Source organism: Colobus angolensis, unplaced genomic scaffold, assembly GCF_000951035.1.
Source record: "Colobus angolensis palliatus isolate OR3802 unplaced genomic scaffold, Cang.pa_1.0 Scaffold158, whole genome shotgun sequence".
Taxonomy (NCBI): Eukaryota; Metazoa; Chordata; class Mammalia; order Primates; family Cercopithecidae; genus Colobus; species Colobus angolensis.
In genome coordinates this window covers 4,870,159-4,898,040 of record NW_012114688.1, presented here as the reverse complement: position 1 = coordinate 4,898,040, position 27,882 = coordinate 4,870,159, and the positions used below count along the sequence as shown (strand labels likewise).

Here is a 27,882-nt window from a genome sequence, read left to right as displayed (position 1 = left end):
TAATAATTATAGTGTATAAATGTGATCTTCTACACCTCACTTTGAACTAGGAAGATAAAGATTTATTACTTTCAATAAATTAGATAAGAGGTCTAAAGAAAAAAAAAGGAGGTAAGTCATAGTTAATGGCAATAATTTTCCTTTGTCTTTGAATTAGAACATTCTCTAGAGCTAAAGCCATTGCTACTAAAAGTGGCAGGTTATTTTATTTTTATTTATTTATTTATTTTGAGACAGCACCTCACTCTGTCGCCAGCTAATTTTTTGTATTTTTAGTAGAGATGGGGTTTTGCCATGTTGCCCAGGCTGGTCTCAAACTCCTGAGCTCAAGCAATCCACCTGCCTCAGCCTCCTAGAGTGCTGGGATTATAGGCGTGAGCCACCGTGCCCAGCCTGTATATTCTTTATATAACAAAAACTCTTTTTATCTGTCCTACGTCCTTGTGGTAAGAGCTGGGTATGCTGGCACAAAAAAGAGAGTGGTTTGTTTTCTGTTGTTACTCTCTTCCTCTGTATTTCTGCTGCCTCAAAGAACTGTGGGAGAAAGATTAGACCTGTCATGATGTTATGGTGATAGCTTGTCTCTGTTAGTCGTGCTTTTTTTTTTTTTTTTTTTTAAAGATCTGAAGAAATAAAGAAAAAGCCAGAAAAATGTTTTACTCATGTTGCAATGATTTCTACTATTAACAGTCACTTTTATCACTTTTTGAAAAAGAAAGACTAACTTGTTGATGTTGCTATATTTCTAATGCTCTGCTTGTATTTAGAATATATACTCTTCACAGTTACAATCTTTGATGCCTAACTTCTGATTTGCAAAATAAAAATTTTTTTTTGGCTGGGCATGGTGACTCATGCCTGTAAACCCAGCACTTTGGGAGGCCGAGGTGGGTGGATCACCTGAGGTCAGGAGTTTGAGCCTAGCGTGACCAAAAAGGTGAAACCCTGTCTCTACTAAAAATTAAAAAAAAAAATTAGCCAGGTGTGGTGGCAGGTGCCTGTAGTCCCAGCTACTTGGGAGACTGGGACAGGAGAATTGCTTGAACCCAGGAGGCAGAGGTTGCAGTGAGCCAAGATCATGCCACTGTACTCCAACCTGGGCGATGGAGTGAGACTGTGTCTCAAAAAAAACAAAAAATTTTTTTCGTAGATATTATATGATGATATGTTTCAGATTTTATAAACTTGTATTATCCCTTTACAGAAAAATATTTTCTATTACAATGGGCCATTTTTTAAATGCCATTATGAGGCTATACAAATAATCATTTTGGTAGTAATTTTTAATAACACTTCTAAAGTTAACTATTTAAAAAATAATATTTATTGTTATTGTTATTTTGTTTATACTGGGAAGTGTAATATGTGTTGATAGAAATTTAAATGCTTACCAGTTTCAGATATGTTACTATGTAATTAAAATATTCTTATAAAATATACAGGTGCATATTTTCCTTTGTAATTAAGTATAGTAATGCATGTATTATAATGTTTTAAGGAATAGCCATATTTTTTCTATCAAATTCCAAACATTAAAGTTAATATTTTATCATTTTCTATTTCTGACTAGAGACCTTTGATGATAAAAGATTTTTTAAAGCATAAGAGCTGTTAACTAAGGTACATTTAGTAATTATTCATATTTCATTTTTCAGCTAGGTGACTTTTATCTAGAACTTCACTGGGATTTTCAAAGCTGGGGTAAGAGTGTGCTGTGTTTTACTATAAAATATGTACTCATGCAGAAATGCAAGTACGAAAATACCTATCATATAGAAATGTTAAGATAACAAATTTAATACTTGCTGTGAGGAAAAGTATTTTTTGTGACATTGACTGTAATCGTTATAAAGCCCTATAATGTTTAATTATTCTAAATTGATTAGTAACTTTAATAAATCTTTTTTTTTTTTTTTTTTTGAGACAGAGTCTCGCTCTGTCGCCTGGGCTGGAGTGCAGTGGCCGGATCTCAGCTCACTGCAAGCTCCGCCTCCCGGGTTTATGCCATTCTCCTGCCTCAGCCTCCGAGTAGCTGGGAACAGGCGCCCGCCACCTCGCCCGGCTAGTTTTTTGTATTTTTTAGTAGAGACGGGGTTTCACCGTGTTAGCCAGGATGGTCTCGATCTCCTGACCTCGTGATCCGCCCGTCTCGGCCTCCCAAAGTGCTGGGATTACAGGCTTGAGCCACCGCGCCCGGCCTTTTTTTTTTTTTTTTGAGACAAGTTCTTACTGTTGCCCAGGCTGGAGTGCAGTAGTACGATCGTAGCTTACTACAGCCTCGAATTCCTGGGCTCAAGCAATCCTCCCCGCTCAGCCTCCTGAGTAGCTAGGACTGCAGGCACATGATATCACACCTGGCTAATTATTTCTATTTTTTGTAGAGATAGAATCTCACTTTGTTTCCCAGGCTGGTCCAGAACACCTGGGCTCAAGCAATCCTCCTACCTCGGCCTCTCAAAGTGCTGAGATTACAGAAGTGAGCCACCACATCTGGCTAATAGTTTATATTTTTAAGGTTGAAGATGGTACTTTTAGTTTTAAAAATTTTGTTTTACAAACAGCATTTAAAATTTAATAATAGAATGCAAGGAGTTTTCAGAAAAGAAAATAACTATGGGATTATAGGACTACTGAATTTAAGGATGTTTGAAATCTAGTACTTAGATCTCTGAATGTGGAGAATTTAGTTAACATCTTTTGTTTATGTATATTTTGTTGTCTTTCAGTTATTTTGCCTCTTGCATACTTTATAGCCACTTTCTTTACATACCATTTGGTTGAACAGTGATTCCAATGACTTATGAAAGGCCCTAGTTTTGCCCCAGATTTTTTTGCAGTCATTTATTGACTTACCTTAACAAGATTTTTCTCCTCCTCATAAAACTTTCATATCCAAATATGAAGTTTGATTCTAGTGACCTTTATTTCACTAACTGAACAACTAAATTTTGTTGTTTTTAAAGATTTAAAAAAATGTAATCTGTAAAAAGGTTTGGACATAATGAGCTTATGTGCATTTTTGTTAAAGCATCTAAATTAATTTTTGGTTTTTTGGAGACAGAGTCTCACTCACTCTGTCGCCCAGGCACATATGCATATTATACCAAATGAGGAACTTTGGGCTAATAATTCAAAGTCAGTAGAATAGGAATTTTGAACTAGCAAATCTGTTTCTTTTCAGTTCTACATTCTGTGCCTCTATGATTTTCTCTATACATTTAAAAACAAATTCTAGACTGTGAAATGGAAATTACTTACAGTACTTAGCCCCATCCAGTGCTGCTACTGCCCTTCCCAATTTGTAGTGGGATTTCCAGAGCAAGGCTCTGTCTCAAAAAAAAAAAAAAAAAAAAGAAAAGTAATAGAAATCTCACAGTTTTAGGCCTGGTCTATGTTAGGTGAATAAATGCAACTTAATTTAAAACATTACATTCTGGCATTTGTTAACCTAGAGGAAGTTATGATATTCTCACAATACACTTGGGTTTGCAAATTCAGCTTCAACTCATCAGTAAGAAAATAGGTTATACAATATACCATATAGCAGTAAAATGCCTAGGAAGTTACCAGATTTAAACTTTAATTAACAATTATGCTTGTTATTTCATCTAATTCCCTTATATCTTCTGATTTCTTCTGAAAAAATAAATGCAGCTATAAATCTGAAGTCCATTAACACTTATTTCTCTCTACTGTATGAAAAAATAGTAGTATTCTACTGTCTTGAGAAAGAATCTGGCCTCTTTTCAACAAGTAATAATTTTCTACAAATTATATTTTTGATAAACTGCCTTCTTTATTTGGAACTTTTAGATACAAATCAGACTACAGCTTATGTAAATTTTAAACATTGATTTTATAACATATGTATACATTTCTAAAAATTATATTATGCTTTTTAGTTAGTTTTGACTAATACAAATTATAATTTAATACTAAAATTATCCTCAGAATTTACAAAGGTTTTAATCTATTTTTAATATTCACTGTTAAGGTTTTGAACATTATAGAAAATTAATCAGGTATTTTTAAGTTTCCCTGTTACCACTTCCCAGAGGTGACCATTGCTAACATTTCGTATGACTACTTTCAAATGCTTTTCAGTGCTTACTAAAGTGTTTGTGTATATATCTATGCACACACAACCCCTCAGAATTAGGTTTTTTTTCTCCCATAGCATCATACTATTATATTGTTATGGAAATTGACATATTTATTTATTTATTTATTTATGGAGAGGGAGTCTCACTCAATCACCGAGGCTGGAGTGCAGTCATGTGATCTCAGCTCACTGCAGACTCCACCTCCCGGGTTCAAGTGATCCTACCACCTCAGCTTCCTGAGTAGCTGGGACTACATGCGTGTGCCTTATATTTTTAGTAGAGACAGGGTTTCACCGTGTTGGCCAGGCTGGAACTCCTGACTCTGATGATCCGCCTTCCTCAGCCTCCCAAAGTGCTGGAATTACAGGCATGAGCTACTACACCCAGCTGTCATTTTTATTCATCCAATTATAGGCATCTTACCATATTTCATGTGATAATACTTCACTAATTTTAACAGCTGCATAATACTTTGTGGCATGGATGATTAAGATTTTTCTAGTGTGTTTAATCCTTGTATAAAGAATTTTAATTCTATATTTAATCAGTTTTTTCTCACATTTTTATAACTCTAGCTCATTAGGCTAGTTTGACTCTGTTAAAGATTATGCAGTCTTGTTACTCTGTTACTTTTATGCCTTATATATCATTCGGGGGTCCTGGTGTCCTAGAACACATAGAAAAACAGGTTTATAGTAGCCTTGTGTAGTAAAGGAGCTCCAAGTTAGATTGGTCTAAAACCTGAATACTATCTTTTTTACCCAATTTTTTTCCCATCTGTAGAGACCCCAGTCCTGCTTTGTGATCCTAAACTGGATTGTTCCTTGAGTATTTTGGCTCTTTAACTGATTTCCTTAGTAATCATTAGTGGTTTAAATTCTAAAATAGTCAATGTATATTGCTGAACAAAATGTTATAAAATAGTTTAAAAGTGATATTTTAATTATACTAAAAGATATAAATACATGCAATCACTTCTAAAATCGTGTATATATCATAAACAACACATTATAAATGTTGCATAATTGAGTTCCTGAAGTAACCATGAGACAGTTGTCCAAAGTATGTCTTCTCATGAGACAGTTGTCCAAAGTATGTCTTTTCTTTGATGCAAAAAGTCAGCACATCTGTTTCATTCCTAATAAAGGATTTTACTGATTTAAAGTCACAACTATTAGTACGTGATGATTAGATGTCATATATAATTCTAAAACGAAACCCGTTGGCTTCTAGATAGCTTAGATCTTTTATTAGATTTTATGATCAAGCTTTAAGAGTTTTGGCATATTTCTTTCCCTTGTCAAAACACATAATAATTTTTAAAACGGCAAGCGAAAAATAAGGGGAAGCCAAGAAATACTGAAATCAGGGTGAGTTTACTTTTGAGATAGTAGAGCACACTTTTTTTAATGCTGTTACTTATATTCAGACTTCGGAGAAAATAGCCACAGACTTAGTAACAAGTTTGAAGGTAACTGAAATATTCCAGCCTGGGTTTTTAGGTATATAAAAGCTTTGAATTGGAATCAAAAGTACCGGCCCCTAAGTATTTGACATGGCAAATCACATATTTTATATGTTTTCTGAGCTTGATTCTTCATTTTTAAAATGAGGGTAATACTAACTACCCCACTGTTGCAAACTTTCTTTTGATGTATATGAAATAAAATCATTTTTTTGAAGAAAGCCTTTTGTATACTGTAATACTTTGTATACTATAAAGTATACTATAAAGCCCTTTATACACTATAAAATGTCAAATGATTTATAATATGATCACTACTTTAAATTTTGCATTATGCAGATAGCACGTTTTAACTTAAAAACTAATTTTCTATTTTTATTTGTTATCTACAGAATCAATCCATCCTGTATTTGCGACTGTTAATTGTATATTACACATACACTTAGGTACACATGTGCCTGTGATATGGTCTTAATTTCAAGAATTTGAACTTCACATTTTTTTCATTTCTTTATACATGGTAGTTTATTATAGCCTGTTATATAGCTTTATTTATCCATAGAATAACTCCTATCTCCCCAAAATAGCAGATAATAAATAATAAAAAACTATCAGAATACAGCTTGTGGCTTGTATATGAGCTATAGATAGCAACATAGGAATGTTGAAGTCTATAGATAAATACAGATTTTGAAACTCAGGTACATTGAGTCTAAATAACCAAGGCATATATTTGGGATTCATACTCAAATTTAACTGTCTCACTTCAAAGATGCCTCTTTCGATTATACACATTACTTTCCTGCAATTTTTCCAAATTTTATTTAAAAAATTAGGCAAGGTTCAGGTCTATCTGGTTACCCATTCAGGAGGGTTTAGTTACCACAGGGTATTGTTTACTCATCTATAATATGCAGTCTGTACCTGAGTGGCATCATATTGACTCTGCTACCCTTGTTTGTGGGTGGGATGGGAGTATAGTAAACTATACAGAAATTACAAGTAACTAGTAGATATTTGAAGTTACTCAAAATTGTTTTTTATATTTTATTTATTTTTAAATGGAAAAATATTATTTGAAAGGAAATTATTATAATTTGATAATAAAATGTCACATTACTCTTTTAATTTAAAATTTTGTAAATATCTCAAAATTTAGATAGTTATTTTTTACCTTTTGTTTTTAAAAATACAGTGCCTTTACTTTCCCGAATTCTGCCTTCCGATGCATGTAAAATATACAAACAAGGTATCAATATCAGGTAAGGTGATTTGATTTTTTTCTCAGTAAAAGAAAGTTGAGATTTAGAGGAAGGTTTTTTTCCCTGTAATCATAACTTACATGTGTTTTATGATGTTAAAATGCTGTAACAGATTCACAATATTTTATCTCATTTGACACATACAGATAAAAAATCAAAGACATAGAAACTTTATTTTTTATTACTTAGAGAACAAACTCAAAGTGGAAGACATAAAATCTTGACTAAAGCAAAGATACTATTCTTATGTAACTACAGACTATCTAGAAGGCAAACAGTGAGAATCTTGATATAATATTAAGATTTACAGTGGTTACCTTCCTGATCCTGGATTTATTAAGGAATGAGGGACACATAAGGAAGACCCAATTCTTTTTTTTTTTTTGAGACGGAGTCTCGCTCTGTCGCCCAGGCTGGAATGCAGTGGCCAGATCTCAGCTCACTGCAAGCTCCGCCTCCCGGGTTTACGCCATTCTCCTGCCTCAGCCTGCCGAGTAGCTGGGACTACAGGCGCCCGCCACCTCGCCCGGCTAGTTTTTTGTATTTTTTAGTAGAGACGGGGTTTCACCGGGTTAGCCAGGATGGTCTCGATCTCCTGACCTCGTGATCCGCCCATCTCGGCCTCCCAAAGTGCTGGGATTACAGGCTTGAGCCACCGCGCCCGGCCGGAAGACCCAATTCTTGACTTTTTCCTCCATCTGTTTCATATATTTCCTTCCCCTGTTTACTCATCCGTACATCTGTTCTTCCATTCATTCATTCATCTATCCATTCCAATGAATACTTTGAGGCTAATTTTAATTTCCTTCTATTCTATTCCTTTTATAACTAACATTAATGTTTGGATCTGATGGAAAATACATCTATTTAACTTACGTGAGAATTTTACTTTTATCATTCTTTATTTTGCTTTATAATATAGCCATATTTATAAATTATCTATTTGTAAACTATATATAATGCTAGTGAATATGCCAACTTCTATGTATATATGTGCATATATTGGTATATTTATAAATAGTATACATGTATATATAAAATTTTGTGTATGTGTGTGTCTGTATATCTCCAGAATATTAATTTGAATGTTTAAGGGTCTAGAACTAGAAATAACTTGAAGGATTATCTCATATTAAGTCCTCATTTAGAGATGAGAAAGCTCAGAGAAGTTAAGTGATTTTTTTACAAGAGCATTTTACAAATTAATGGCTGAACCAGGACTTCTGATTTCTTGTTCGTTGTTCTTGTCAACATGACACAAAGCAGAAGTTTTTAAAAATCAGCTATTTCTGAGAAATTTGTTGTTTAGTATTTTGAATTAGTGAAGCAATAACTTTTAGTTGGAAGTAAATTCTAGGATATTATCCTTAAGCAATAGAATTTGGTTAAGGTAGATATTTCTGGTTGTTTTTTTTTTTTCTTTTTTTAAATAATAAAGATGGGATCTCACTATATTGCCCAGGCTGGTCTTGAACATACAGGCTCAAGTGATTCTTCCACCTTGGCTTCCCAAAGTGCTGGGATTACAGTGTGAGCCATCACACCTATCCTGTTCTCTAAAAACCTCTTCAGGTGTTTCTAATTATAAAAGTGCTCATGTACCTTAAATGCATTGTCATTACAGAAAACTTGGAAAATACAGAAAAATAGAAGAAAAATTAAGTAGAAAAGGATTTTAGATGTGGATTTAATTCAGCAGCCTTTTGTTAGCAATTATTATGGTTTCATTAATTTAGACATTTTTAATATAGGTGCTTGCCAAAGATGGTAGGCAATTTTGGAGGATACTATTATCTTCCATGTGATACTTTAAAAAGTTAGTTTTAGGCCAGGTGTGGTGGTTTATGCCTGTAATCCCAGCACTTTGGGAGGTTGAGACAGGTAGATCACTTGAGTCCTGGAGTTCAAGACCAGCCTGGGCAACATGGCAAAACCCCATCTTTACAAAAGAGTATTAAAAATTAGCTGGTCAAGGTGACACGTGCCTATACTCCCAGCTACCTGGGAGACTGAGGTGGGAGAACCACCTGACCCCAGCAAGTTGAGGCCGCAGTGAGCCATAATCATGACACTGTGCTTTAGCCTGGGCAACAGAGTAAGACCTTGTCTCAAAAAAAATAAAGTATTTATTCTGTTTGAGTCCTAGGTTTAGGCAAAAAGGAGTCTCTTTGAAAAAAATTGCTTCACATTTATATATGACTTTTTAAAGTAAATGTTTTGGTACACATTATATAATAACTATAGGTAATAAAACCAAAAAGGTTAAAACACAACCTGGGCAATATTATGAAATCTTGTCTGTACAAAAAATACAAAAAATTAGCTAGGCATGGTGGCACGCACTTGTAGTCCCAGCTACTCAGGAGGCTGAGGTGGGAGGATCACCTGAGCCCAGGAGGTTGAGGCTACAGTGAACCGAGATTCTGCCACTGTATTCCAACCTCGGTGATAGAGTGAGACCCTGTCACACACACACAAAAGTTAAAACAGGAACATGAGGGTAAAAGCCTGGGGGAGAAAAATTGTGAGAGAGGTTGTAGGTTAAGGGGAAGTTACTATAGCTTAGCAACTCAGACATGGGGCTTACTAGTAACTGAGGATGAAGGACAAATGTGATAGGTTCTAAAGCTCTCATCAAACAAGGCTTACCAGATTAATGGAGAGGATAGCTTTTAGGATGCATGACAAAAGGTTTTTTGCCTAGGTGATAAGAATCTAAAGGAAAAAATCTGTTAACATTAAATAAAAACTTGCTGTTTTAAATGTCATAAGACATTTAAATTTTTTAACACCATTTTAATAAAGCTAAATTTTAAAATATATTCAAAGAGAAATCTTTAAGTTTACTTTTATCTCATGGCAGCCATGTAATCATTTGAAATGTCTTCTCTGGTATCAAAGAGAAACTAATACTTCAGTAGAAATAGGAAAGTGTGAGCAACATTATTCTTGAGAGTACTAACAAAGATTTTGACCATAAATATAAATAATTAAGAGGTAATCTGTAATCACTGATTGAAAGTATATTTGCACACTTTTCAGGATTTTCTTGTCTGAAGTGAAGTCTTTAGTTCCTTTTTTCAGTGTTATTTGGCATTTTTTCAGGCTTTCTTCTTATAATACTTTCCATTCAAATATTTGCATTTGTATAAAGAACTTCTTCTTCATGGCTAATTACATGAGAAAAATTAAAAATATTTAGGTTCATAGGCTTAACGCCAAGGACTAGTGAGTACTTTAAAATGCCATTGTGATAATTAACATTATTTATTGAGGCATATGTGATGCAGCTTACCAGGTCATCTAATATGTCAGGGATATACAGAAAATGTATTACCCATTTTATTGCAAATTGTAGAAACATGGATGAAATAAAAATAGGCTGTATTAATTTATATAACTGGGAAGTTTCTATGACTAATTTTACATATCGTTAGATCTAAAACCTCGAAGGTCACCATTCAGTCTGTCTTTGTCTTTCTTTATCTGTCTTTCTGTGCATCTCTTTACTCACCTTTTCATCCCCACTCCTGGCAACCCACCACCACTTTCACCTATGATGGGCAAGCAGGGAATGGAGGCAGAAGACTGTTTTAGCCCATTTCTTCTTTTATGTAGAGCATAACATTCCCTGATAGCTGAAGCTTGGACCCCAAATAGTGCACTTACATATAGAATGATCTGTTCCTTTTTGGTATTATCAGGAGCCCACATCTTACAGAGATAGGGGAAGAGTCCTTTTTAATACTATTTTCTTTTAAGACACATGCTCAAGCAATGATAGGTGCTATTTAATAGTATAGCTGAATTCTAGCTTCTGGAAGTGGACTAAAAACTAGATTTCAGCTATAAAGCAACAGACAAGGTCCCCCCACCCCAGCCCCCTGTGAGTTGATGCGTTACTTTTTTAGGTCTTCTTGATACATAAGGCAACCATACTTCCCTCTTTGCTCTGGCTTACCCCTGTTTTCCTGGCAGAATTATCAATAGTGTCACTTTCATTCTTAGTTGTTATTAATTTTGATGATAAATTCTATGTAACCCTAGTTATTATTTTCATGCAGCATGTGAGGCATGTTTTATTTCTGTTTTTCCTGTTTGGAGAAACCAAGAATACCAACTCATTTTGCCTTGTCTGTGATGAGAACTGAAAAACATACAGAGTAATGAATTATTACAGTTGCATTAGAAATTCAGTAGCCAGGGTGGATCTTTCACGGAGGCTTAAAGGAGCTTCCTGGGGATGTGATCAGCATCTCTTGACAGCGGGGCCAACCAGCTTCTTGGATTTAGCAGCCATTAGCTAGGGTGATCCTGATCTGGTGATTTATAGAGCCATGTGCAAGATGGAAGCACTTCAATGTATTGTAAGCTTTCTATTTTCAGTATTTTTCCTAATTTCAGCAAGTAGTGCTTTGTAGAATGTTGTTTGAGACCAGCACATTAGGCTAGACCACGACAGGTCCAGGTTACCAAAGAGCACAGTAAACACACAGATGTGTGAATCCATGAGTATTAGATACAGAATGATCTGTAAGGTTTCCAGGGTGTAGAGATGTTGGCTGGGAAAGAGAACACTAGTCCAAATCTGAGAAGTCAAATAGAATGGCCAAGAATTTAAATGGTTTATCAAGTTGAAGGATAAAGCAAAGTTTTGTATCAGATGGTTAGGCATTAGTCTTTTGGTTTTTAATAGAATATTTTAAATTTAGTTTTTATGTATAAATTTGACTTTGCAATATGGTATTAGCATCTCGGTTTGAGTTTAGAAGGAACAAAGCTTATTTAATTATTAGTGAAGTTTTATCAAAATTATATTTGTCAGAGTTTCTCATCTACCCATGTTTCACAGGCTTGACACAACTCTCATAGACTTTACTGACATGAAGTGCCAACGAGGGGATCTAAGCTTCATTTTCAATGGGGATGCGGCACCCTCTGAATCTTTTGTAGTATTAGACAATGAACAAAAAGTTTATCAGCGAATACATCATGAGGTAAGCGTGTTGTCTTATCAATATTCCTTTAAATTGTTAAAAAAAAAAATCTAGGTTTTTAGCCAAGCCTCAGTATAATTTGCTTAAAAGCTTAAGGTATAATTGAGATGGTTTGCTCCTAAAGCTATAGTTTCCTGACCACTAGCTCTCTTTTCTTCTTTTTTCTTTCTTTTTTTTTTTGAGACTGGAGTCTCTCTCTGTCACCCAGGCTGGAATGCAGTGGCATGATCTAGGCTCACTGCAACCTCTGCCTCCTGGGTTCAAGCAATTCTCCTGCCTCAGCCTCCAGGGTAGCTGAGACTACAGGCGCCCGCCACCAAGCCCAGCTAATTTTTGTATTTTTAGTAGAGGCTTTGTTTCACCTTGTTGGCTAGGTTGGTTTCAAACTCCTGACCTCAAATGATCCACCCACCTTGGCCTCCCGAAGAGCTGGGATTACAGGCATGAGCCACTGCACCTGGCCTATTTTCATTTTTTATATTTCTATCCTCTGGTCTCCATCTTGACCAGTCCATTGACTCTGCTCAGAATTCAACTGATTATCTCCTACATCAATTAACTCCAACTTCTCTTCATTCTCATTTATAGTTTTCATTTGTTGAACCTGTGCTGGACCTTTACCATATATTATCTTTTTATCTTACCTTCTTTTAATGTTGTTGACAATCTTTATTTTATTTCCTTAATATGAATACTTCTTTTGGCTCTGTCTGTAGTCTTAACTTTTCCTGTTTGGCTGCCTTTCCTTTCTATGTCCTTTCCCTCTTCGAGTACAACATGATTTTCTTCTCTCATGCCATATCTTTGTGTTGAAAAACCATTGATAGGCCCTTGATATGGTTCTCATTTTTACAAACTGCCAGAATAATCCCTTCCATTCCCACAGTCCTATAGGTTGATGATTTACAAATACATGTTTGTGTCCCAGACAGTTCTGAGTAGAGGCTTATGTGTTTAAATGCCTAATGGATATCATGTGTGTCTCCCAGGTACCTCGAAATTCACCTTATTTAAAACTAACCTTACTACTTTTCCTCAAAACTTGCTCTTTTTCCTGTTTTTCCTCTTTTGATAAATGATGCCATTCTCTATTCAGTCGGAAACCTAGGAGTTATTTCTGGTATCTTGTACTCTATGTTTTCTCATCAGAGTGCATATCTGGTCATTTATTTCTCCTTAATGTCTCATAATTATTCCTCTTTTATTCACACTGTCACTACTGTAATTTGAATATTCATTCTTTCTCAACTGGACCATTGGAAAGTCTTATAAATGATCTTCCTGGCTCCTTTCTCGTCTGCTTCTAAATTATCCCACATGTTGGAGATACACTGAACTTTAGAAGCACATTTGTGAAACCTTACTTACTTAAAGATACTTAAAAAGTTCACCATTACCTAGAGTGAAATCTATTCTCCTTAGCATGGCATGTTTCCTTTTGTCACCTGAGTTTTGCTCACCTTTCTAGCCTTTTTCTTACCTTGCTATTTTAGATACCATCATACTGCGCTCTTGGCAGTTTGTCAGATGTGCCAGGCTATTTGGGCCTTTATTCCTTTTTTCATGTTCTTTCAACTTCCTGGAATGCTTTTCTTTTTGCACCCTCACACCTGTCGGGCATGCACTTGGTGTTACTTTCTCTCCCGCCAAATGACTTTTGTTGTCCTTATGCTCCTATTAAATTTGGAACCATAAAACTTCTAATGTTACATTTACTGACATGGCTTTTTTCCCTTCTGTTAGTCGAAGCTCCTCAAGGGCATAGGGTTCTTTTTGTTGTATTCCCCGGTATCCAATACAGCATCAGTACATTCTACGCTATAGGTTGGTAAACTCTTTCTGTGAAGGAAGAGATAATAAATATTTTTAGATATTACAATATATTCGTGGGCCACATGGCCTCTGTCACAACTACTCAACTCTGCTGTTGTTAAAAGCAGCCACAGACAATATGTAAATAAATGAGTATATTACATTATGCTTTAATTCATAAAAACAGGCAGCTGATTATAGTTTGCTTACTCCTATATTAGACTCTCAGATATTTATTAAATAGTTTGACCTCTTACTTATGAAATTACAACAGGATAGCCAACTAGGCAATAAGTGAATTGGAAATATGGTCTTGAAGGAGAAGCTAGAAGTTAAGGCTAATAGTGCATAAGTATTTGTGAATGTCATAGTATTACCAAAGAACTGGTATTAAGGCTACCAGTTTTAAGGTATTAAAGTATGTATGTATATATACATATATGTATTATGTATTTTATAATGCCTACAATACAGGAAAGATAGATTTTAAGCAGTATTCCTTTGAGCAGAGAATACTTGTTTTTTATCCTAATATGTATGTATAAGTAATAACTTCATTAAATGTTGAAGCAATGTAATTAATTAAAACAGCATATTTTTTTCAGTGATGTGGTTAAGAGATAGTCTCTATTTATATAAGATTTCTGTTCCAAAAGTTTATTGAAAATAGGATGTTTGAAATGTAAGGCAAATTTGCTCATAGACAATGGGTTATATAGTGTTCAGTTTCCAAGCTAATATGTAAAATTCTAGTTGATTCATAATGTATTTGAAGTATAGTGTTTAACAGTTCTGTTTAACTACTGCAAACAAACTGTTTTTTAAAGAAAATTGTGTTCAGAATTAATTTGGGTTACCAGGAATACATTTTCACCTATTACGGCTTTAGCAGTAATACCAAGATTTTGCATTCTTTACTTGTAGGGGTAGAGGAAATGGTACTGTCCCAGGCCCAAGCTATTGCTATTGTTTTTTGTTGTTGTTTTGAGACGGAGTCTCTCTCTGTCTCCAGGCTGGAGTGCAGTGGCTTGATTAACTCGGCTTACCGCAACCTCCGCCTCCTGTGTTCAAGTGATTTTCCTGCCTCAGCCTCCCGAGTAGCTGGGACTACAGGCGCGTGCCACCATGCCTGGCTAATTTTTTGTATTTTTAGTAGAGATGGGGTTTCGCCATGTTAGCCAGAATGGTCTCTATCTTCTGACTGTGATCCGCCTGCCTCTGCCTCCCAAAGTGCTGGGATTATAGGCGTGAGCCACTGCACCTGGCTGTCATGGGTATTGTTTTTAGAAATTCAGAAAGGGACTATATGTAGGTTAAAGTTAGATGGTGAAGAATAGGAAATGGGCCTCTTGGGAACCTAGAAATAAAGAGGTATGGAGAATGGCACCTCTAACTATTGTAAACCCTATTCTTCAGACAACTCCCTAGGTTTTGCCTTTTTTCTTCCTTATAACGTCTTAAATATTAGTTAGGCTATCTCTCTTGGCCTATTGTGGAATAGAATCTCATCTTATACCTGCTCACTTACTTTTCTATACTTCATCATTTAGTCTTCTGTCCCTGAAGCAAGCACAAAACTTTCCTTTTTTCTCATACAAAAAAAAATTATTGCTCAATTATTATATACCAGCACTATGGAATATGTACAGGATAAAACCTGAAGCATGGCTACTCATTAAGTTTAGAAATCACGGTTGATATTTATGGATTCCTTTCCATTTTATAAGGAATATAGAAAGATCCCTTCTTACTTATTTTCCTTCCTTCTCTCTCTGCTGCTTCCCTTCTTCTATCCTTCCCTTCTGTTCTCTTCTTCCTTTCTTTCTTCCACTTAGAATTTATTGGGAAAGAAAGGGTCAAATGACGGTAGTGGATCTTTGCATTAAAAAGAACTAAAGTAAGATTCATCTATATTGAAAGAAAAATATTCTTTATCTGGGCTTTTTTCTCAGATCTGTCAACTTAATTCTTAAAGTAGTTTTTAAACATTGCTTTATGGACTATATAGTTTTATAATGGGTAATCTAGTACTGCTTCCATTACATATCTATAACAGGGTAAGAGTACTATATTTCATGTGTCCTGCTTTTGTAGATTCATAATTAGTCATAACGCTAACTTAGAGAAGATATTAATATGTATAATTTAAACATCTAATTCTTTTTAGGGTAAGTAGCACTTCACATTATTTAGAAACTGTCCTTTTTGTCTTTAAAAATTTGTAACATTATAATTGTTGATATTTTCATATGTAGCACTAAGAACTTTTGAAAAACCTACATTTTTATGTTTAACTTTTGTTCTGATCCCAGGAATCAGAGATGGAAACAGAAGAAGAGGTTGATATTTTAATGAGCAGTGATATTTACTCTGCAACTTTATCAACAAAATCAATTTCTTTCACGCGTGCCCAGACAGGATGGCTTTTTCGGGAAGATAAAACAGTATGTGCAAATCTAGATTTTTAAACTTTAAGCATTGTTCGGTATTTAATATTTCCAAAATAATGTGATGAAATGCAAGAAGTAGCTTACAACATTGTCTCCAAGTAGTGTTTTTTCTCTCTTTCTTGAATCCAGATAAGGAATTATAATGGATGGTTAGAGTCAGAATGTGTCCTTGGAGAATTCAGGAAAGAAAGCTGAGCTCATTTGAATTCTGTCAGGAAGGACTCTTACTGCTAGCTGCCTTGTTATTATACAGGGAACAATGTTTTCACATGATTCCACACTTCTAGTGCTTTATTCCATAAGAAGACTACAAAAAGGGATAAACTTGACTATTTCTCTGGACCTGTTTTTCTCCCTACTTTAGACTTCTCATTTACTTAATATTTGTTTCTTGTATTCTATACATGTGACTAAGATTAAATAACCTTACATTGTATTCTATACATATGACTAAGATTAAATAACCTTACATTTCTGCAACACTTTAGAAATGTTAAATCTCTGTGGAAGTTTCCCCATTAGTGTAAATTATTTCCATAATTCCCCATTTTATCTGTCAGCAAGAGGTTATATAAGACCATTCAAACATATATTCGAAAAATTTTGAGGCTAGATGCGGTGGCTTATGCATGTAATCCCAGCATTTTGGGAGGCTGAGGCCGGCGGACCACTAGGTCAGGAGTTCGAGACCAGCCTGGCCAGCATGGTGAAAACCTGTGTCTACTAAAAATGCAAAAATTACCCGGGTGTGGTGGTGCATACCTGTAAAACTCAGAAGACTGAAGCAGGAGAATCGCTTGAACCTGGGAGGTGGAAATTGCAGTGAGCCAAGATGGCGACACTGCACTGTAGCCTGAGACAGAGTGAGACTCAGTCTCAAAAAATAAATAAATAAATAAATAAACAAATAAATAAATAAAAATAAAATTGAAGGAGCTGTATGAAGAAGCATTTTTATAAACTTAAATTTAGCAATAAGTAACTACATCAAGTCAGGGTCAAGATTGACTTCTATTAAAAATTATTTTTATTATGCACAGTGAAATGAATATATTCTCACTGGAGAAATTAAAAAAATAGCCTTATTAGGGTTCTTTGAGAATCAAAACCAATAGAGAGAAGGGGAGTGGGGAGAGGAGAGAGGAAGAAAAAAGAGTAAGGGGGAGAGGAGAAGAAGGAGGGAGAAATTGATTGATTTTGAGGAGTGGTTCATGAAATCGTAGGAGTTGGCAAATCTGAAATGTAAAGCAATCTAGCAGGCTGGAAATTTAGTAATGTGTGGATATTGTGCTCTTGAGTTAGAAATGTTCAGGCTTGGCCTCCTGGGCAACAGAGCAACACCTGACTCTACAAAAAATAAAAATTAGATGGCTGCGGTGGCACAAGCCTATATAGTCGCAGCTGCTTGGAAGGATGAGGTGAGACGATTACTTGAGCCCAGAAGGTTGAGTCCACAGAGAGTGATCACACCACTGCACTGTAGCCTGGGTGACAGAGCGAACTCCTGTCCAAAAAAAAAAGAGAAAAAGAAATCTGCAGGCTGGAAACTCAAGCGGGGTTTCTGTGTTGCAGTTTTGAGGTAGAATTGCTTTTTTTTCCTGGAAACCTAAGTTTTTGCTCTTAAGACCTTCAAACTGATTAGATTGGGCCCACCCACATTATGCAGGGTAATTAGCTCTACTTAAAGTCCATTGGTTGTTAATCACATCTAAAAAATGCCTTCACGGCAACATCTAGACTGGTGTTTGACCGAACATCTGACATCATAGCCTAGCCAAGCTGACACATAAAATTATCATATAACTTTATACATAAAGCTAAAAAGCCCTCCTTGGCCACTGCCCACAGTCCCATATCCCCTTGCAGAACATCACCATTCTTTATATGTTCCAGACCTTTTTTATGCTCTCAATACATAAATATGAACTCGTAATAATAGATAGCCATTTGTTGCTGATGCTTACTTTTTCATAAAGTGTTGTATCGTATCTACTGTTTTGCAGTTAGCTTTTTTTCCTCATTCTTTAGTATGTCTTAGAAGTCTTCTCTTACCAGTACATGTAGTGCTAGTTCATTCTTTTTAGCAATTGCATAGTATTCTATATGATGGATATACTGTAACTTAACTCATTCAGTCTTGTTTTTGGATATTTAAATGAATAGACAGGTATTTGTGTTCAGTTTTCTGCCATTATGAATGACGTGTTTATCATCTTTTTACATGCTTTTGCCAATTATAAGTAGTAAGAAATTAAGTGGCTGGATAATGGGGAATACAGACTTAACATTTTGTTGATATGATAATTTACATTTACTAAGTGGTTTTTCATTATAAGGTTTCAAAAACTGATAATTACCACCTGGTTATTTCCCAGCCACAGATAAATTCTGTTAGGAAATCTAAGCTCACTGATTTTCCTCTCTAAGCCTAATGGCATTATAGCATTCTCAGTTGTGAGGTCCTACATTGCAGTCCATTTGTTGGCTTTAAAGTCTTATTTGTTTGTACTTTGTTCTTCTGGGCAGCATTAGATGGATCACTTCAAGAGAAGATAAAAATTGAAACTGCTAATCATCTAGTACTACTGCTAAGCAGCTCAAAGCTCTTGAAGCATCTAGGTGATCTTCTTAAATCTTTGACAGGTAAGGAGGGAGTCAGTAATGCCTAAGGTTCCCATTTTGTAGGTAGAAATAGGTGCAGAATGCTTTGCTTTTTTTGCAAGGTGGACCTGAACACAACTCTGAACATGTAGTTTTGGAATGTCAGTAAACAGCAGCAGGGTGGAGACATGTGATTTGCATGCAGATAGAAATGGGAAGCTTGTTTTCAGTAAGTTATTTATCTTTTTTTTTTTTTTTAAGTAAGGTATTTCAAACTGAATACCTGTGGGTCTGAAAAAGGTAAAAGTTAATGTTGAAGGTTTAAGAGGACTTTGTTGAAAGGAAGCAATGACTTTTCTTGATGTCCTTTACACCACTTGAGTTTCCCTAAAACACTTTAATTGTATTAGTGAGCAAGGGAACTCTTTTCTTTGTTGAAAACAAGCAGCTATAATTTGAAGTTTGGTGCCTGTTAGAGAATAGAGAATTTGAACAGGTCATTAATTCTGGTTGTACTAGAGATTCTTATGTGATGTGGACTATTTCTTTTTATTCCACTCTTTTTCTATCTATAAAATGGGAACAGTGTTATCCCTGACCCCTCCTTGTTACTTGTGATATTTGACTGCCAGCTTAATAGTTTTGAGATAGCTTTGTGCTACTTGGGAGTAGGATCTAAAGAAATGCTATGTGGCAATTTTATTTAAAATCATTTGCAAATTAACTACCATACATTTTTGTGTGTTTTAACTTTCTCTTTACTGATTTGAAATGTATGCTTTGTGTATTTTTTAACTTATTGAATAACTTAGATATATATATTGTATAAACCTAGAAAATGTAAAATAATTTGATAATTTCAAGTACCAAAGGAATATTCATTTTTACCTACATGTTACATGTTTATGGAAAAATATATTACCTTGACACTTTTTTTAACCTAAAAATTTTACTTTTAAATATTTGGTTTTGTTTTAGGAAAGAGTAGGAAACTTTTTGGCAGACTTTTATCTGGTGAATGGACTTGTTTTAGAATCAAGGAAAAGAAGAGAACATCTCAGTGAAGAGGATATTCTTCGAAATAAGGCCATCATGGAGAGTTTGAGTAAAGGTGGAAACATAATGGAACAGAATTTTGAGGTATAATTTTTAATTCTCCTAATTTGTAGTTTCCTAAGAAGAGAGGGGATAGATTTCATTTTTGGTGGCATTCAGTAAGTATATAAATATACTCACAGCTTTTATTTAGTATATGTTACCTTTTTCTGTGAATCTTCATTTCATTGATGTCATTATTATGAAGAAGATAAAAAAGAAAAAAATGGCCTTTGGGATTTTTTTGTGAATCTGTACTTTATCTTTGAGTCTTCATTAATAAGTAGATTAAAAGCTTGAAACCTAATGTTACTATTATTGTTTTGAGACAGATTCTTGCTGTGTTGCCCAGGCGGGAGTGCAGTGACTCAATCTCGGCTCACCGCAACTTCTGCCTCCTGGGTTCAAGTGATTCTTCTACCTCATCCCCCCCAGGTAGCTGGGATTACAGGCCCTGCCACCAGGCCTGGCTAATTTTTGTATTTTTAGTAGAAATGGGGTTTTACCATGTTGGCCAGGCTGGTCTCAAACTCCTGATCTCAAGTGATCTGCCTGCCTCGGCCTCCCAAAGTGCTAGCATTACAGATTGCGAGCCACTATGCCCAGTGTTATTTCTTTATTTATTTAGAGACGGAGTCTCCCTCTGTTGCCCAGGCTGGAGTGCAGTGGCGAGATCTTGACTCACTGCAGCCTCTGCCTCCTGGGTTCAAGTGATTCTCCTGCCTCAGCCTTCCGAGTAGCTGGGATTACAGGCGCTTAATTCTTTCTGCTTTGCTAATCAAAATCCACTGCTTTGAAGACCCAGCTGAAGATCCATCTACTTTATGGTGTCGTCTCTGACTTACACCTTCCCATATATTTCTTGTTTAGCATATGTTTACTGAAAGCCTGCTATATGCAAAGAATTGTGTGACAGTAAGGAAAGGGGAGGGGAAATGAGGAAATAAAAGATGTGTGAGACATGGTAACTGCTCCTTAAATCTTATTCCTCTGTGAAGTGAATTAGCTGCATTCTTAAATTTATTTTGTATTTGTATAATTTTAGATTTCCAAAAAAATACTAGAGTCATACAAAGAATTCTTGGACACCTTCATCAAGATTTTCCAGATGGGCCCGGGCATGGTGGCTCACACCTGTAATCCCAGCACTTTGGGAGGCCAAGGTGGGCGGATCCCCAGAGGCCAGGAGTTCAAGACCAGCCTGGCCAACGTGGTGAAACCCCGCCTCTAAAATATTAGTTGGGCATGGTGGTGCATGCCTGTAATCCCAGCTACTCGGGAAGCTGAGGCAGGAGAATCGCTTGAACCTGGGAGGTGGAGGTTGTGGAGCCAAGATTATGCCATTGCACTCCATCCTGGGCAACAAGAGCGAGACTCCATCTCAAAAAAAAATAAAAAAATAAAAAAGATTTCCCAGATACTGCCATTTGTATAGCACTGTTTTTCAAACTGCGATATAGGGATCCTTTAGTAGATTAAAAGAAATTAATTTAGTGGGCCATGACTACTTTTTTCCTTTTCCCCCCTTAGTTGTTGGCAATACTGAAAAAAATTAGTATCTAAATGAAAATGGTAGGCCAGGCACAGTGGCTCACACCTGGAATCCCAGCACTTTGGGAGGCCAAGGTGGGAGGATTGCTTGAGTCCAGGAGTTGGAAACCAGCCTGGACAACAGAGCAAGACCCTGCCTCTACCAAAAAAAAAAAAAAAAAATTAAAAATCAGCTGTGTGCAGTGGCATGAGCCTGTAGTTCCAACTACTTGGGAGGCTGAGGCAGGACGATCACTTGAGCCCAGGAGACTGAGGCTGCAGTGAGCTATAATCATGCCACTGCCACTGCATTCCAGCCTGGGTGACACAGCAAGATCCTTTCACCAAAAAAAAAAAAAAAAAAAGAAAAATCAGAGCACATTATACATAATGAAAGTCATTACTACTTCATGAAGCAATAGTTTCAAGAGAGTGTGTGTGTTGTATAAAAATGCATATGTGTGTGAGTGCCAGATTGTAATATAAATTGTGAGTCACAGTTATGAAAAGGTTAAAAGTCTACTACAAGGAAGCTTGAATTCCTGAAATGTTTAGTGCTTTCCCTATGGTATTGTCCTGGATTCTATGTTTTAGTGATGGTCAAACTTTCCAGAATAGTATGCCAGGTTTCACCTAATTCCTGGTAGTACTATGTTTGTCAGTAAAACATTTTAATACTTAGAAAGATCATGTATCGAGTGAATCAACCATAATTTACTTGAGTACATTATGTAAAATGTTTAAAATTGTGATCATACCACTTTAGTGTGATCTTGTCCCCTTCCTGCCACATCTCATCTGTGCTCCTCGTTTTTCTTCTGACTTCGGGAGAAAGCTTCACCAGACTTAATTTTCCAGGAGCCTGCTAGTGTTTACTGATCTCTCAGTCAGTAGGAAATATAGGCCAAAATGCACTCAGGAAATAGAAATGGAGATGAATTAATAGCGGGAATGCTGAGCTCAGTCTTTGACAGGGCTGCTATCTTCTCCCATTGTTGACCAGACAAAAGCCCATCTCTTTGGACTTATATTGTGATTTAAATTTTATTAGAGTTCTTTTGAAAAAAAGTGATTTTGTTGTGTTGGTGGTTATTGCTACTTTTTAAAAAATTTGGGCAACACAGGCCAGGCGCGGTGGCTCATGCCTGTAATCCCAGCACTTTGGGAGGCCAAGGGAGGCCAAGGTGGATGGATCATGAGGTCAGGAGATCGAGACCATTCTGGCTAACACGGTGAAAACCCGTCTTACAAAAAAAAAAAAAAAAAAAAAAATTAGCTGGGCGTGGTGGCGGGTGCCTGTAATCCTAGCTACTCAGGAGGTTGAAGCAGGAGAATGGCATGAACCTGGGAGGCGGAGCTTGCAGTGAGCCCAGATCATGCCACTACACTCCAGCCTGGGTGACAGAGCAAGACTCCGTCTCAAAATAAATAAATAAATAAAATTTGGGCAACAAACTAATTTGGGATAAGTATATGGAAATAAGACTTTATAGAATGCTGTTTCATAGACTATTTGCCAGTTGCCTCTTTTGGTCTGATTTATGTACATTTAAATTTATGATAGACAACTTGATTTTCTTAAGGGCAGAGGTTGTAACTGGATGTACTTGAATAGTTAAAGAGGTCTTTAAGTAGCATTTTAAGCAGCTGTAGTTTTGCAAGTTGAAATTAAAACATAGTTTAATGCCAGATAACTATATAGTGGAACAAATTAATATTAATTACATTAAATAATTAAGCTTTCAACTTCAAATCAGAAATTAAAGGAAACACTTCCCATATGAACCATAGGATTGTGAGCTTTATAGTTGATGAATATTTAAATTCAATTTGTCAGTTTCTACAAAAGATAAAAAATCTGGTGGGATTTTGATTGGGATAATGTTGAATCTGTAGGTAAATCAATTTTGACATAAAAGCCTGTTTGGATTTTTTTAAATTAAGCTTTTTATTTTGAAATAATTACAAATTCACATACAGTTGTATGAAATAATACAGGGATTCCATGTATGCCTCACCCAGTTTCCCCCAATGGTAACATCTTACCAAAGTGTAGAACAATACCACGGCGAGGATATTGGCATTTGTAGTCAAGACACAGAAGATGTCTACCACCATAGGATCCCTCATGTTCCTCTTTTTTAGGCACATTTGCTGCCCTCTTAGCCTCTCTCTGTCCCTTATGCCTGGCAACCACTAATCTGTTCTTCCATTTCTTTAGTGTTGCTGTTTCAAGGATGTTCTGTAAATGGAATCATATAGTTAGCCTTTTGAAATTGGCTTTATAGTTAGCCTTAGCCTTTTGAAATTGGCTTTTTTTTTTTCACTTAGCATAAGTCACTGGTGATTTATCTAAGTTGTATGTGTCAATAGTTTGTTCTTTTTTTTGTTGAGCAATATTTCATGGTATTAGTGTACCACAGTTTGTTTAACCATTCACATGTCGAAGAACATCTGGGTTGTTTTGGGCCATAATGAATTAAGCTGCAAAAAACATTCACATATAGGTTTTTGTATGAATGTAATATAAGTCTTCATTTTTCTGGGATAAATGCCCAAGAGTGCAGCTGCTGTGTCATATGGTAGTTAGCTGAATGTTTAGTTTTATAAGAGACTGCCAAAGTGTTTTCCGTGTTTTACATTCCCATCAGCAGTGTATGAATGGTCCAGTTTTTCTACATCCTTGCAAGCTTTTGGTATTGTCATTATTTTCTATGTTACTCATTCTGATAGTGTTTAATGCGATCTCATTTTGATTTAATTGCATTGTCCTAATGGCTAATGTTATTGAATGGTCATCTCTTCATGTGCTTATTTGCTATCTGTATATCCTCTTCTGTAGCATGTCTCTTCATGCCTTTTACTCTTTTTCTAATTGGATTTTCTTTTTTTCATTATTGTTGAGTTTTCAAAGTTGTTGTTTTTGAGACAGGGTCTCACTGTTTTGGTCAGACTGGGGTGCAGTGGCACGATCTTGGTTCACTGCAGCCTTGACCACCTCAACTCAAACAATCCTCCCAGCTCAGTCTCCTAAGTAGCTGAGATTACAGGCATGCATCACCATGCCAACTTTTTATGTTTATTATTATTATTTTTTTTGTAGAGACAAGGTCTTACCATGTTGCCCAGACTGGTCTCAAACTCCTGGGTGACTACCTCAGCTTCCCAAAGTACTGGGATTATAGGTATGAGCCGTTATGCCTGGCCCAAAGTTCTTTATATTTTCCAGATGTTAATTCTTTATCAGATAGATGTTTTACAAATATTTCCTCTCACTCTGTAGCTTATCTTTTCATCTTATCAAAGTGGGCTTTCATTGAAAAAAAAGTTTATCATTTTGATGACATCCAATTTATCCATTTCTATCTTGTGTCACATGCCAAATCTGAGAAGTTTTTGCCTAGCTCCAGGTGTCTAAGATTTTCTCCTGTGTTTTTTTCTAAGTTTTATATCTTTATATTTTACATTTAAGGAAATGACCAGTTTGAGTTAATTTTGTGGAAAGTATGAAGTTTAGGTCAAAGGTTTATTTATTTTTTTTGCCTTGGATGCCCAGTTGCTCCAGCATCATTTTTTGAGAAGTCTGTTCCTCCTCCATTGTATTGCCTGCTGAGGTTTGTATAGGGATGGTGTTGAATCTATAGATCAATTTGGGGAGACTTGATATCTTAACAATATTGAATATTCTGTTTGATGAACATGGTGTATCTCTTCATTTATTTAGGTTCTCTATAATTTCTCTCAGAAGTGTTCAGTGTATAAATATTGCACATATTTTATTAAATTTATCTTGTAATTTTTAATATTTTTGAGGCTCTCATAAAAGATTGTCTTTAAATTTCATTTCCCAGTTTGTTTTTTATATATAGAAATAAATGTGATTTTTATATTTCTACATTTATATATTCTATAGTCTTTTTATTTTATTTTATTTTTATTTTTTGTTTTCTTGGAGACAGAGTCTCGTTCTGTCTCCCAGGCTAGAGTGCAGTGGTACAATCTCAGCTCACTGCAACTCTGCCTGCCATGTTCAAGTGATTCTCCTGCCTCACCCTCTGGAGTAGCTGAGATTATAGGCACCCACCACCACACCCGGCTAGTTTTTGTATTTTTAGTAGAGACGGGATTTTGCCATGTTGACCAGGCTGGTCTAGAACTCCCGACCTCAGGTGATCCACCTGCCTCGACAACCCAAAGTGCTGGGATTACAGGCATGAGCCACTGTGCCTGGCGTATTCTATAGTCTTTTGTATATTACTTAGGAGTTTCTACAAATGCTCATGTCATCAAATAATAATGGTAGTTTTACTTTTCTCTTGCCTGTTCTTACTTCTTTTATTTGTTTTTCTTACCTCACTGCACTGGGAAGTAACACCAGTAAAATAGTGAATAAAAATGTTATGAGCAGGTGCACATGGCTTTTTCTTGATCTTAGAAGAGACTTTTTTATACTAACATTAATTTTTTTAAAAAAATTACTCTATTATTTTTCAACCTGACTTAAGTCATTTAATGATTACTAGGAACCAAGATTTTGTTGTTGTTTGTCAGCATAGTAATCCTTTTAATATTATATTTTAAATTTTTTTACAATAAAGAAAATGTGCCTTGTTATATGTTGTTTGGACTTTTGATAAGGAGGAATCGAAGAATTGCATTTGAGAATATTTTCAGAGTTCAATTATAAATCTTTTTAGAAGAAATTTAAAGAAAATATTAATAGTAATTCTATCAGATATTCATCAATATGTATAATTTGATTTGGTTTAATTAGGTAAGGTATAGGATGCAAGAACAACAAAATAGAATTGATAGGTCTAATTATAGAAGGATACTGGTAGCTGTATGTTGTTTTTTCTCTCAGACACAGGCACAGAATTGAACACCTGGAAAGCAGCATGGAACTGTTAGCAGTTTATATATATATATAATAGTGGACATGAAAGAGGAAAAGAAATATTTGTATGCATTTTGTTTATAATTTTAGGAGTACAGTTCTTTTAAGCCTACATAGTAAGCTTTTTTAAGAACGGTATATATATATGTATCTCTTCATTTATTTAGGTTCTCTATAATTTCTCTCAAAAGTATTCAGTGTATAAATATTACACATATTTTATTAAATTTATCTTGTAAATTTTTAATATTTTTGAGGGTATCATAAAAGATTGTCTTAAACTTGGCTGGCATGGCCGGTGGCAGGAGGATCACTTGAGGTCAGGAGTTTGAGACCAGCCTAGCCATCATGGTGAAACCCCGTCTGTACGGAAAATATAACAATTAGCTGGGCGTGGTGGTACACTGTAATCCCAGCTACTCTGGAGGCTGAGGCAGAATTGCTTGAGCCTGGGAGGTGGAGGTTGCAGTGAGCCGAGATCACTCCACTCTACTCCAGCCTGGGCAACAGAGTGAGACTGTCTCAAAAAAGAGAAAAAAAGTGTTTAACTCTATTATTTAATGTGAGGTTAAACAATAGGGGGTCAAAGAGGAGAGACCTGTCAAATAAATTCAAGAGACATTCCCATTTTAATGGTGAACTAGATTTTAAAATTTAAAGTTTTAAAAGACATTATAGCTGGGTGCGATGGCTTACACCTGTAATCCCAGCACTTCGTGAGGCTGAGGTGACCGGATCATTTGAGGTCAGGAATTCAAGACCAGCCCGGTCAACATGGTGAAACCCCATGTCAACTAAATATACAGATAAAATTAGCGGATATGGTGGTGTGCACCTGTAATCCCAGCTACTCAGGAGGCTGAGGCAGGAGAATTGCTTGAACCCAGGGAGCATAGGTTGCAGTTAGCTGACATCATGCCACTGCACTCCAGCCTGGGCAACAAAGTGAGACTCCATCTCAAAAAAAAAAAAAGATGTTATAAATCAATATTGAAAATTGACGCTTTCAAGATGACAGCTGACAATGTAAGAACAAATCAAGTGTAGAAATAGACATGCTTTATGCTATATTAATTTTCAAGTCATGGTGAATTGTAGATTAGTAACTCAGATGTATTTAATTAATAACAGTTGTGTGGAAAGCATTATATTTTATCAGAGAGTAATGAAGGATTCTCCAGTGGCCTACCTAATCTGAGTTGAGTGCCATAAACTCAATTTCAGCTTCTGCAGGTTGCAAACTAAATTTATTGGTTGTCTCTCATAGCTGGCTGAAAAAAGAAAACAACAAAAACTGAATTCATATACACCTCAACAAAGTTTTCTTTCTTATTAGTATTGACTTAAAGCACTGGAATGGTTAGCATGGGCCTTGTACTAAGTATTTTCCATATATTATCTGATTTAGTTATTGTAATGACCTAAAGAAGTGAGAGCCATTGCCCATTTTATAAAAAAGAAATTGAGATTTAAGTAAGTTACTTTGTCTGAGTTACGAAGATAGAGAAGCAGAGATGGGCTTTTATTTTAGGAACCTGAGTGCAAGTCTGTTCTTGCTGTAAGTACTTTGCTTCTTAATCTGTCTTTGTTATAGTTTTTTCTTTCTGTATATCCAGGTATTAACATGTCTTAGCAATTCTTTCAACATACTGGGAAATTGAAGTTGGGAA

General features: G+C 35.6%; 1 protein-coding gene across 2 annotated transcripts in view; it reads left to right on the top strand.

Moving 5' to 3' along the window:
- The window catches only part of ANKRD13C (ankyrin repeat domain 13C), a 90,537-nt gene that overhangs the window by 41,741 nt on the left and 20,914 nt on the right, over nucleotides 1–27,882 (top strand). For both annotated transcript variants that reach the window (XM_011936901.1, XM_011936900.1), the window contains 5 exons: nucleotides 1,656–1,701; nucleotides 6,764–6,830; nucleotides 11,683–11,827; nucleotides 15,952–16,083; nucleotides 19,669–19,830. In XM_011936901.1, the coding sequence (XP_011792291.1) occupies nucleotides 1,656–1,701; nucleotides 6,764–6,830; nucleotides 11,683–11,827; nucleotides 15,952–16,083; nucleotides 19,669–19,830 (552 nt within the window). The remainder of the gene's footprint in view (nucleotides 1–1,655; nucleotides 1,702–6,763; nucleotides 6,831–11,682; nucleotides 11,828–15,951; nucleotides 16,084–19,668; nucleotides 19,831–27,882) is intronic.